The 14,109-nt window shown below is 35.8% G+C and overlaps 1 protein-coding gene across 1 annotated transcript in view; it reads right to left on the minus strand.

Moving 5' to 3' along the window:
* The window catches only part of LOC133638406 (calsenilin-like), a 34,339-nt gene extending 33,008 nt beyond the window's left edge, over positions 1–1,331 (minus strand). Inside the window, exons 1-2 of the mRNA XM_062030963.1 lie at positions 1,267–1,331; positions 1,126–1,179 (exon numbers count right to left, since the gene is read on the minus strand). Coding sequence (XP_061886947.1) covers positions 1,126–1,131 — 6 coding nt within the window. The 5' untranslated portion in view covers positions 1,132–1,179; positions 1,267–1,331. The remainder of the gene's footprint in view (positions 1–1,125; positions 1,180–1,266) is intronic.
* Between the last annotated feature and the right edge of the window lie 12,778 nt (positions 1,332–14,109).

Consider the following 14,109-nt stretch of genomic DNA (forward strand, 5'->3'; position numbering starts at 1 on the left):
TTTTTCATTGAACTGTTTTGTAATCAAAGGCGATGGCTGTTTACGACCCCCGTCCCTTAGAAACAGCTGTTGCCATGTAATCAGGGCAAGTCCAAATAAAAGAGGAGGCGTACAATCTTTCGTCAGAGCGTGGTGAGACTGTACAAGAGTACAGTCAAGAATTCTGTCTGTTTAATTCCTTGCTTCTTGTCTTGTTTAATAGATGTCATCAGTGTTTGAACCGGACATTAACCTTGTAGATTGTTATAGTATCAATAGGTTCAGCTTTGTCAGTGTGCCGTGTGTTACCCAGTAGTCTAAACGGGTTCCGTTGTAGAAATGGCACTGGAGGAGCGAGTCTAAAAATCCAGAAAAAAAGGCAGCGCAGACACTAGTTGTGTGCTACATGTTCCACAACACGGTAAAACACCACAGGCGGGGAACATGACGCCGTGGATGTGCACCAAATGACCGTCTCCATGGTGACAGTGGCATTTAAACAGGGCGGCGTACACTTGTTAGCAAATTGACATGCAACCTACTGTATGTGCATGCAAATATTTACTTACTTTTTAAATAAATACGTATTTATTTTTTCAACACTTTCAACATCTTACTTACCAAGCACGTGTTATGTGGGAAGCTATAAATGTCTACCTATTTTTTTATTTTTTTTAAACACGATAACTACATTGGTATGGCAGCCATTTCGGGACAAACCCCGAGAATACAACCGGAAAGCCTGCACGGGATGTCCTAGTTACAGCACAACCGCTTTTATTTTGTAAAGTGTTTGGGAATACGGCTGTGAAAGAAATTACTTTTTAGACTTAGACTTCCTTTTATTGTCATTCAAATTTGAACTTTGCAGTACAGATAAGAACAACATTTTGTTGCATTAGCTCATGGTAGTGCAGGATGAAAAAAATATTGACTATATTGACAAAATACAACTATTTGCAAATATTGTCAGTCTGCAGCATTTTTCTCCATTTAAAAAAACAAACAAACATGTAAATTACAAGAGGCTAAAGTGCTTTAAACTCATCTTCAATGCATTGGACATTTTTTCATAACACAAACATTGCAACCCTGCAGGAACCCTAAACAAATAAATCATGTATCATAACAAAATGCTTACTGTACCTGCATGGTGTCTGCGTGTCCCTTTTGGCTGTATGGCCGCTCCTCCTCGCTGATCTGCGCTTGCATTCAAAAAGAAACAGGAGAGAGAGAGTTGGAGGAGGAGGAGGAGGAGGAGGAGGAGGAGCACATCTGCTCACCCACCTGACTTCAGCAGGGAGTGGATGAAGGTGCAATCATCACATCCAGGAGTGGACTGACTTCAACAGAAGACCTGCAGAATGAGGGTTTAGACCAGAGGTGTCAAAGTGTTTTTTACTGAGCGCCAACATGGCAGTTATGTTTGCCTTCTAACAGTGATTAGTATTATTATACCAGTTTTTTCATGCATTTTATTAATAGATTTTTTTTTTAAAGTAAAATGTAAAAAAAAAAAGGTAAATTGCAATAATTTCACCTAAAAAGTTAGTGCATATTACTAGAGATGCCGATATTATCGGCCGATATATGCGTTAAAATGTAATATCGGAAATTATCGGTATCGTTTTTTTTATTATCGGTATCGTTGTTTATTTATTTATTTTTTTGTTTTTTTTATTAAATCAACATAAAAAACACAAGATACACTTACAATTAGTGCACCAACCCAAAAAACCTCCCTCCCCCATTCACACTCATTCACACAAAAGGGTTGTTTCTTTCTGTTATTAATATTGTGGTTCCTACATTATATATCAATATATATCAATACAGTCTGCAAGGGATACAGTCCGTAAGCACACATGATTGTGCGTGCTGCTGGTCCACTAATAGTACTAACCTTTAACAGTTAATTTTACTCATTTTCATTCATTACTAGTTTCTATGTAACTGTTTTTATATTGTTGTACTTTCTTTTTTATTCAAGAAAATGTTTTTAATTTATTTATCTTATTTTACTAATTTTTTTAAAAAGTACCTTATCTTCACCATACCTGGTTGTCCAAATTAGGCATAATAATGTGTTAATTCCACGACTGCATATATCGCTTGATATCGGTATCGGTTGATATCGGTATCGGTAATTAAAGAGTTGGACAATATCGGAATATCGGATATCGGCAAAAAGCCATTATCGGACATCCCTACATATTACTGTAAATGGAAAAACAGTACTGCTGTTTTTATGGTAAAAAAATGCAGCTTAGTTGACAGAATTTTACTGTAAAATTTACTGTGGAGGGGGGCGTGGCCTGCGGGCCTGCCGCGGAGCGGGGTGTGCCAGGGCCGGCTTTGAAACACAGCCGACAGGCGATTAGATTGCCCAGCTGGGGCTTGTTATTTAATCACCTGGCGCCTTTATTAGCAGCAGCCGGACAGAGACACGTTGTTGGGAGTTGGAGTTACTGGCGAACAGACGCATGGACACACACACACACTGGACAGACACGCTAGAGAGACTGGAAAGTCACAGGGCAGGGTGCTGTTGCTGTGTGTGATAGAGAAATAAAACAAATGGTCAAACCTGACTAACGGGCTTACAAGAGGATCTGTCGTGAACTTCCACATTTTGGCGCCCAAACAGACCTGGGACCAGAGGCCGTATTTATCAAGCTTCTTAGAATTACTCCTAAGAAGTCTGCTAAGAGTTGACTTAAGAGTAAAGAAATTCTTGGCTGAAAGCTGGACTTAAAAGTTAGTTATCAAGCGTCTTACTCACACTTTCAGCGAAGTGTAGGACTGAATCTTAAGTGTCACACTCAGAGAGCTGAATTACGACGTTACTATGTGCCGTAAACGGAATTTTAGGTGACGTCATTTCTGTGTCCATAGAAATGACCAATCACGGGGAAGGGAATCCCTTGTCTAAGAATAAAGAAATATCTTAGAAATATTTAAGTCAGGGGTGTCCAAACTTTTTCCACTGAGGGCCGCACACGGAAAAATTAAAGCATGTGGGGGCCATTTTGATATTTTTCATTTTCAAACCATAACAAAATATATGGATTTTTTAAATATATTTTACCTTTAGGGGTCCCGGGGACCATAAAGGGTCTCAGTCATTAAAATGTTAAAAATAAGTCCGATTATTATTATTTTTTAAATTATTTAACGCTTACAGTAAATCCCTATATCAACTTCAAGTTGATATAAACTAATAAAAATAAAAATACATGTTTTATGGCTTTTCTGTCAAAAACAACTTAGTTTTTTTTATAGTAAAACTGAAATATGCAGTATTTAGTAATTAGAGCCCTAAAAGATCAATATTGCAGGACACCATTGATTTAAATTCTTTCATATTTTTGAGTAATCACAGTGAAAAGATAAATAAAAAAACACTAAATATATTTGGGATCCAAAAGGTGCCCCACTCATAAAGTGACACATTTTTATTAGGTTTTTCTTTTACTTTCAACACTTAAGTTACGAGATCAACTTCAGATATATCTGTCCATTTTATGCTGGAACTATTATTTTGTTGGTTTTATGCGCTTTTGCCAAAGAAAACTTTGATGTTTTTATATGGCTACTACGCAATACATGCAATGTTTACCACATAAAACATTTTAAAGTGAAATATATGAAGTAATTGGAGCCCTGAAAATAATTCATTATAACATGGATTTTTGGTCATTATTTTTTATTTTTTGAGCAATGGCAAAAAAAGAAAAATAAAGAAAGACAAAAGAAAAAAAAAAACATGGCAGCTTTTGTGTTAACATTGCAACTTTTTCTCGTTAGATTTCACCTCATTCCACTTTTTTTAATGTTCTTTTTTATTTTTACAATAGTATTTCCAGAATGTGTGGCGGGCCGGTAAACAATTAGCTGCGGGCCGCAAATGGCCCCCGGGCCGCACTTTGGACACCCCTGATTTAAGTGGACAATGGGAGTGTATAGTTTGACAATAAACTACAAAATAATACAAAACAAACAAACAATATTGGCAATGCCTCAAAAATAAATGTTTCCTTTTCTTTCCAATTCATTAATTAGGCAACTAATTTGAAACTGAAAGCGTGATGTTGCTGATGAGATGACGCCCCTTATTAAATCTGTGACAAAAATAACACCCGCTCTGTCTAAACGATACCGTTTGATCAGCTGCTCGTCATCAAACAAAGCCAGGACATCCTTCCGCTCCCTGAACGTTCGCGCACGTCTCTCTCGCCTCAGTGCCAACTCCTAACCACTTAGGACACCTCTGAAGGTCTCTTAAATATCGTGGAAACTAGGAGTGATTGTTAGACTTAAGAAAGTTGATAAATAGCTTTTATTCTTAAGTTTGAGAGTAGGACTCAATTTGGCAAATTCTCAGGACTTAAGTGTAAAATGGCACTCTAAGAAGCTTGATAAATACGGCCCCTGATCACCAGGACGATGACAACCTCCGACCCCCTGGCAGCGTTGGGGCGCATTTTTGCGGAGGTGACGGCGACCAGCCAAAACCAAACTAGGTGGCTTCTACGACACTTTTCTGGTCCGGGAGGTGGAGAAAACCTCCCAGACTCTTATTGGGGGTGCAGAAATGACTCATAAAATGGCAAAACATTTTTTTTTTAGGTTGCTTCAATTGGACTTTTCTGGTCCAGGAGGTGAGGGAATCTCCCACTCCCTAATCCAGGGTCCCGGAAGGAACCAAAAACGGCAGGGTAAAAATAGATAATAAGTAAAGTGAGGGACAAGCGGTAGAAAATGTATGAATTCAAAATAATAGTAATTTAAAAAATGGCAGAAAACTTTGCCAAAATTAATTAATCCATCTAAAATGTAATTATTTCAGGTCACTTGTCTAATCCAGGAGGTGGGGGAACCTCCCACTCCCTAATCGAGGGTCCCGGAAGGAACCAACAATGGTAGAAAACACCACTTTCCCGAAGGGGTCGATTTTTAGAATATTTTGTGAGTCTGCAAAAAGTTGTGTTTTTCACTTGACTTGTCAGAATAATTGTATCGAAGTTATCACAAAACTTTGTGTTTCCATGAGTTCCCGGCGAGCAGACAAAAGCTGTCTTTGATCCTACCAATCAAAAGGCTTGTAAAACTTCAATGTTTAGGATGGGAAGCGACATGAAGGTGTGGGTTTCTTTGATGTATTGTAATCCACAGGAAGATTTTGTCTTGACCCGAGATCTACAAAAGCGGAGAGGAAGCAGGGTCTGACTCCCCTCCAGGCACCTTTTCTTTGAACTGTTTCGTGACCAAAGGCAGCGGCTGTTTACGACCCCTTTCCCTTAGAAACAGCTGTTGCCATGTAATCAGGGAAAGTCCAAATAAAAGAGGAGGCGTACAATCTTTCGTCAGAGCGTGGTGGGACACTGTACAAAGAGTACAGCCCAGACGTTTCTCCTCAATTGAGCCAAATTGAATTCTGTCTCTGTTTAATTCCTTGCTTCTTTGTCTGTTTAATAAATGTCATCAGTGTTTGAACCTGACAGACTTCAACGACACTAAAAAATGCATTCCCCCCCCCACCCCTGATTTTTCCATTTTTGTAATTTAAAAAAATCTTAAATTTTCTGTTGACTTTAAAGACACTTTCTTGGTTCGGGGGTCCTGACAGGAGACTTTGGAGATTTGTGATTATTTCGCTGATATGTCGTCATGTAACAAGAAGCAATTTTAAAAAAAACATGTTTTTGCTTTTAAAAATGTTTCAGTAATTGGCAGGAATCACTAAGCTAGCCACCATGCATGTTCTCTGTGGAAATTTCATTGCTATTGCCTTCCGTGGGGTCAACGTTCACAACTTAAAAATGTGTTTGCAACATATATCGTTCACAGCTTTGACTTTCAGAGCTCTGCTGTTTGGAAGGAAGTGTTGCGTGCGGCCAGTCTTCCTCTCAGGGAATAAAACACACTGGTCAATCCCAAGTTCTTTTGGATGACTTATATGTTGACAGAATAGTACTTGGCCAAGTTTTACTGTGACAATAGCATTAGCAAAAAAGGTCTAAATCCAAACAAAAAAAAATCCGTAGTGAATATAGAGCGAAAACAGCCATTCTTGCCCAGAAAGGAGCACAGCTGCTTCTTAAAAAACAGATAAGGAACTGGCCAAAACCGCTCTGTGAGCTGACAAACAGGAGCCCTTAAAACCGCACCTTTTAGCTCTTATTTCCAAAATTGTGTACACTACTGAATTGGGGTCTTATGGCCACTTATGTGGACACGTATACTGCCATCTGGTGGTGTCAGAAGAGTATAACATACAATGGAATTTGGAAAAAAAAAAAAAAGTGTAAAAATAAAAATTAGCATCTCACTAAACATGAAGTACACGTTTGTGTACTTATGGACTAAGTACATATCTGTCACGTTCGGGGCGCATGGTGCTGCGGGATTTTTGTTCTCCCAAGATGCAAAGGACGAAAACCGGACAGGACTTGCAGGTAACGACATGATTTAACTATACAATAACACAAAACTGGTACCAAAACAGAAAACAAACCGACAGGACGAGGTGCCGAGCGTACCGGAAGCTAAGGCTAACACTTAGCACAGATTGTGACTACTAGCAGGAGCTAGGAAACTAGAACAAACCTACGTGGCGGTCGCGGGATGCAAAACAAAGAAGCCAGACCGACTGACTGAGAAGGCAGGCTTTAAATAATAATGTCAATGATGACCAACAGGTGCGTGTCGGGAACCCCAGCGACAGGTGAACGTAATAAGTTACTATGGTAACTAGAGATGTCCGATAATATCGGTCTGCCGATATTATTGGCCGATAAATGCGTTAAAATGTAATATCGGAAATTATCGGTATCGTTTTTTTTAATTATCAGTATCGTGGTTTTTTTGTTTTTTGTTGTTGTTTTTTTATTAAATCCACATAAAAAACACAAGATACACTTACAATTAGTGCACCAACCAAAAAAAACCTCCCTCCCCCATTTACACTCATTCACACAAAAGGGTTGTTTCTTTCTGTTATTAATATTCTGGTTCCTACATTATATATCAATATATATCAATACAGTCTGCAAGGGATACAGTCCGTAAGCACACATGATTGTGCGTGCTGCTGCTCCACTAATAATACTAACCTTTAACAGTTAATTTTACAAATTTTCATTAATTACTAGTTTCTATGTAACTGTTTTTATATTGTTTTACTTTCTTTTTTATTCAAGAAAATGTTTTTAATTTATTTATCTTATTTTATTTGATTCATTTTTTTAAAAAGTACCTTATCTTCACCATACCTGGTTGTCCAAATTAGGCATAATGATGTGTTAATTCCACGACTGTATATATCGGTTGATATCGGTATCGGTCGATATCGGTATCGGTAATTAAAGAGTTGGACAATATCGGCATATCGGATATCGGCAAAAAGCCATTATCGGACATCCCTAATGGTAACCAACTAAGAGGGGCATAAACAGGAACTAGAATGGGGCCAAGACTAACAGAAAAACACAAGTGACTTGAAAACGTAAACAGAAATATGATCCGGGCAGCGGATCATAACAGTATCAAGAGATGATTTTTAGTTTTTATTGTAATTAGGGTCCAATAAGCCCAAATAGCAAAGAGAAATAAAAAAAGCATGTAAACAAACAGATTGGGCCTCAAGAGGTGAAGACAAAACAAAGAGTTTACTCGCAGATATAGGATAAAAGCAAGGAGGTCACGAGAAGACACACTATATTGGGAAAATACTAACTGCTTTAAACATGACTATGGATTAAAAAAGAACACTCATCCTTAGGGATGATACTGGAAACCGGTTTTCCCGGTTGTTTGATAAGAAAAGAACCGAGTCCTCGGACTCGGATCCCTTTTTGAGAACCGGTACCCGTTATCGAGACCACTATAGTAAAGAAAAAGAGTGGAATCCCGTCCCGACCAGAAATGCTCCGTGGGACATCACAAGAAATGACGTCATGTAGCTCAGCCATTAGGCGCAGATAGTGAAAGCAGGAAAAACAATGGACGGGAAAAAGCGCTCCAAGGTGTAATAAAGTTCGAAACAACAGGTATAATCCAACGAATAACTTTACTGAGAGATTTGAGCAGGGTAAAAACACATGACGAACACTTTTACGACCAACCGGAAACATAGCAACCAGGCTAGCAACGCACCTCCTTTACGGCAGCTGTCGCAACGTTCTTAATGCAACCGCAGCACATACATATATATACAACATATCTCCCTTTTTTAACTTTTGTTTTTCTTTCCTTGTAAACAAAACAAAATCACACTGTATATATGTTGTCTGTCTAATTATAAATAATGCAGACGAGGCGTGTTGGCTGAGTTCTTGACGTTTACTTTCACAGCGTGGCAACATGCAACACTTTTCGGGGTGACCGCGCATGCTCGTAACTCCCGTTGCATGCTGGGTAGTGTAGTTGTTATATTCTCTAGCGCATAACATCTTTCCCCCATAAAGAAATAATGTTAACTCAATAAAGTGTATTTCTTTTTTTAGCTTTAACTTTTCATTTTTTAGCATTGTAACCACATTTGCAAACAACTTTTCTCTTCATAGAATTTTCTTTCAATAAAGAAATAAAGTGCAAAAATGTCAAAGCATCATAACAAACAGTTATGTTCCAATAGCAGCAGAAGTGCACTTTTTGGAGAGCTGTATTATTTTCAGTTTTGTGCCCAAGGGACTGATTTTATTTAACACTATATTATTATTTATACACCTATAGTGATTACAGAGACAGCTTGTTTTTGTGTTACTGTATATATTTGTTTCTCTGAAAAATCCCACTTAATATTCTTTGGGTAACAACAGTCAATATTTATTTATTTTATTTAATTTTTTAAGATGGGTAACAGTCAATATTTATTTATTTATTAGATTTTATCTTTTTATTATATAATAAAAGTGAGCTTTTGTTAAACCAAATATTGTGTTTTTTTTTCCATATACAACAACCTATCTGGACTCGATAAGAGAATCGATAAGGAATCGGTTCGATAAGAGGATTCGATAATAGGCTCGAACGCGATAATTCCTTATCAAACATCATCCCTACTCATCCTCACAAAAGCCTAATAGAAATATAAACACGTGTAATAACTGTTGGTTTTTTTTTAGCATTAAATCTCTTCACTTCTGCAAACTCTTCGATATTTTTAGCTTCACACCAAGTCTCGCCTTTAATGGAGGATGTGCTGCTTTTATTCCCCACATCCCTGCATGTATAAATGTTGCATTTCTTTCAGAGTGCGCCTTACATGTGTGAGATGTACATCACGACCTGCAGCACACGTTTAGAGAAAACGTACATCGAACGAAAACAACAACGGGCTCTACCTCTCGGGGGATTAAGAAGTAATATCCGTCATTTATGAGAATGTGGGAAAAGATTTGATTAAAAAGTGTGAAAGCAATATTCTTACTTTCAACATTGTCAACATCCCTGGAACACTGAAACGAGTCTTGGGTGAAAAGTATGAAAAATGCTGTGAAATGAAAGTAAAACCATCATTCTGAATGCCCTGACCTGTGAGGCTTTTAATTCTGCAGCTTCCTTCATTAACTCCAAAGCTACAATCTGCCCAGTGAGTTAATTAAAACATTTTCTACTTCTTATCAGACACCTCAAAATGTTACTGGGTAATTAACTCACGTGTGCAGCAATTTACTTCCTTGGCACTAAAATGGCAGCAAGGATGAACATTTATGTTTTGTCCTCATGTTGAAAACATAGTACTTTTCATGTACTAAAACATAGTACATGCTCGCAAAAACACATGCTTGCCATTCTTAGAATGTACAAATATGGTATTTTATAGTTTTGTCCAGTTTTTAAAACACATTTCACACTTGTTTTGTTGAATTGATCACGGTTTGGAGTTGTCACGATCGGCCTCTGCCGGAGTAGGGACCCCGATACAGGGAAGAAAGAATAAGAATAGTAAAAAAAGCGCACTCAAAAGGAATGAGGAAAAAACAACTGAGGTGTGGAGAGGAAAGTGGGGACACTACATGCCACAGGAACAAGGAGCGTGGGTGGAGCCAGAGTAAAGGAGATGCGCGCAAATGGAAGGGTGAAGCATTAGGAATCAACTGGCAGAAAGAATAATAAATACTTTTATTATTTTGTAGGGTGGAATGTTAGAAAAGGTATGATCAAGTGAACTTAGTCAAACAGAGAACAATGGTAGGTATGACAAACACTAACCCATTTATTATTAACCTTCTGGAATGGACATATGCTGTCTTTAAGTTGAAGTGGAATTATTTGTACTAACAAATGTCATGTTTTAAACTGCCATATTGTTGCATCACTAATTGTGTGTGAGGATCTCAGACACCTAAAAATAAGTGAGCAACCAGAGACACTTGAATCCATCCATCCATCTATTTATATATCTATCATCCATCCATCCATCTATTTATATATCTATCATCCATCTATTTATCTATCTATCATCCATCCATCCATCTATTTATATATCTATCATCCATCCATCCATCCATCCATCTATTTATATATCTATCATCCATCCATCCATATATCTATCATCCATTTATCTATCAAGTGACGTTTCCTGACCAGTTGTTATTACCGCGGTTGTCCACCAGAGGGAGTGCTGACGTCACTTACGTTTGAAAGAGTGCCGTTTAGTTTTTCAGCTCCGTGGTGATTCGTATTGTTTTGTTTTTTTTGTATCAAAATGACAACATTTTTGTTGGAATATGCTAATGCTGATCAATAGTTGCAAGAGAGAGGATTTTTACTACTTTTAAATACATTATTATTATTTATTGTAAAATTTAAAAAAAACGTCACAACAAACAAATATTCATCCATTTAAAAAAAAAAATTTTATATACAAGTTTTTGTTTATATACAAGTTTTTGTTTATTTTATTTCTATTTTCATGCTTGTATTTCTTTTTTGTTTTATCGTTGTAGTATGTTTTTTCTTCTGTGATATGGATCCCCCTGGGTCTGAAATAAAATGACTTGTGTATATCTATATATATATATATATATATATATATATCTATATATATATCTATATATATATATATCTATATATATATATATATATATATATTTATATGAGATATATATATATATATGTACATATATATATATATACATATATATATATATATATATATATATATGGATATAGATATGTATCTATATATGTACATATATAGATATATATCTCATATAAATATATATATATATATGTACATATATATATATATATCTCATATAAATATATATATATATCTCATATATATATATATATATATATATATATATATATAGTTCATGAAAAATTTTAATACATAATTTTGATTAATTAAAATGTTTTTTCTTCTGTGATATGGATCCCCTGGGTCTGAAATAAAATGACTTGTGTATATCTATATATATATATATCTATATATATATATATATATATATATATATATATATATATATATATATATATATGTATATATATATATATATATATATATATATATATATTTATATATATATAGATAGATATATATATATATATATATATATATATATATATATATATATATATATATATATATATATATATATATATATATATATGTATATATATTTATGATATATATATATATATATATGTACATATATATATATGGATATAGATATGTATCTATATATGTACATATATAGATATATATCTCATATAAATATATATATATATATGTACATATATATATATATCTCATATAAATAAATATATATATATATATATATATATATATATATATATATATATATATATATATATATATAGTTCATGAGAAATTTTAATATATAATTTTGATGAATTAAAATGCCGTAAAGCACCTAAGTAGTGCCTTATTATTTATTTAAAAATAGAGAGAAATAGTCAAAATGTATTAAAATTAAAAATATATATATTTGGAAATGCAATGATTTGTTGCATTTGCAAACCCCTTAAATTATGTACAAACCCAAAAGCAGTGAAGTTGTCACGTTGTGTAAATGGTAAATAAAAACAGAATACAATGATTTGCAAATCCTTTTCAACTTATATTCAATTGAATATCAACTGTCAACTGTCATGGTCCGATCATATTGATGGTATTTCAATGAAAATGGGAAGAGGTCTAGCCATGGTCAGGAAGTGCTCCACCTTCTTGACATCCTCAACAATGGCTCAAGTGATACAGTCCTTGGTTTTCTGTCATCTTCATTACTGTCCTATAGTATGGTCCGCTACGACTAAGTCTGACCTGAACAAACTGCAACTTGTACAGAACAGAGCGGCTAGACTGGTACTTAAATGTTCTTTGCGCACTAATATTTCATATATGCATTCACGCCTGTCCTGGTTGTCTGTTGAACAAAAAATGCATTGTAGTCTCCTAATGTTCTTTCGAACTATCATTTTAGATCAATCACCAGATTACTTTTACAAACAGTTTTTAAAATCAACTAACACACATATTCATGACACTAGGAATGCCAGCAATGGCTATTTGACACTTCCTGCTCCCAGGACCAATTCCCTCAAACATACAGTCATGTATAGATGTACATCATTCTGGAATGGGTTGCCACCTCACATTAATCTCTCACAAAGTAAATTGTCATTCAAGACAGCTTTAAAGATACACCTTTTGCAGCTGCCCACATGACGTGAATTTTAATACTGGTTTTAACTAGCTTTTTATCTTATGTTGTATTTTTCCATTGTATAATGTCTGGTAATGCATGTATTCTTTGTATTTAAATTTTGTATGCTCCTATATGGACCCCAGGAAGACTAGCAGTCGCCTTGGCGTCAGCTAATGGGGATCCATTCAATAAACAATAAACAATAAACAATAAACAATAGACTGCAAAGACAAGATATTTCATGTTTGAACTGAAAAACATTGTTATTTTTTGTAAATATTAGCTCATTTGGAATTTGATGCCTGCAACATGTTTCAAAAAAGCTGGCACAAGTGGCAAAAAAGACTGAGAAAGTTAAAGAATGCTCATCAAACACTTATTTGGAACATCCCACAGGTGAACAGGCTAATTGGGAACAGGTGGGTGCCATGATTGGGTATAAAAGCAGATTCCATGAAATGCTCAGTCATTCACAAACAAGGATGGGGCGAGGGTCACCACTTTGTCAACAAATGTGTGAGCAAATTGTCCAACAGTTTAAGAACAACATTTCTCAACCAGCTATTGCAAGGAATTTAGGGATTTCACCATCTAAGTTCTGTAATATCATCAAAAGATTCAGAGAATCTGGAGAAATCACAGCAAGTAATCGATGATATTACGGACCTTCGATCCCTCAGGCGATACTGCATCAAAAAGCGACATCAGTGTGTAAAGGATATCACCACATGGGCTCAGGAACACTTCAGAAAACCACTGTCAGTAACTACAGTTCGTCGCTACATCTGTAAGTGCAAGTTAAAACTCTACTATGCCAAGCCAAAGCCATTTATCAACAACACCCAGAAACGCCACCGGCTTTACTGGGCCCGAGCTCATCTAAGACGGACTGATGCAAAGTGGAAAAGTGTTCTGTGGTCTGACGAGTCCACATTTCAAATTGTTTTTGGAAACTGTGGACGTTGTGTCCTCCGGAATAAAGAGGAAAAGAACCATCCGGACTGTTCTAGGCACAAAGTGTAAAAGCCAGCATGTGTGATGGTATGGGGGTGTATTAGTGCCCAAGGCATGGGTAACTTACACATCTGTGAAGGCGCCATTAATGCTGAAAAGTACATGTTTTGAATTACTTAAAGAAAAAAAGCACAAAGTCTTGTGTTCTTAGACTTAGACAAACGTTATTGATCCACAAGGGAAATTGTTCCACACAGTAGCTCAGTTACAAAGGATGGAAAGGGTAAAGGTGGAAAGGATAATGCAGGTATAAAGTAGACTAGAAAGTAGCAATATAAAATATAACATATATGTAATATTTACATATTATATATACAGTATATAATAAATACTGATATATTATTATATCATATTATTATTATTATATTACAGCAGGGGTGTCCAAAATGCGGCCCGGGGGCCATTTGCGGCCCGCAGCTAATTGTTTACCGGC

This window comes from Entelurus aequoreus, linkage group LG21 (genome assembly GCF_033978785.1).
Source record: "Entelurus aequoreus isolate RoL-2023_Sb linkage group LG21, RoL_Eaeq_v1.1, whole genome shotgun sequence".
NCBI lineage: Eukaryota > Metazoa > Chordata > Actinopteri > Syngnathiformes > Syngnathidae > Entelurus > Entelurus aequoreus.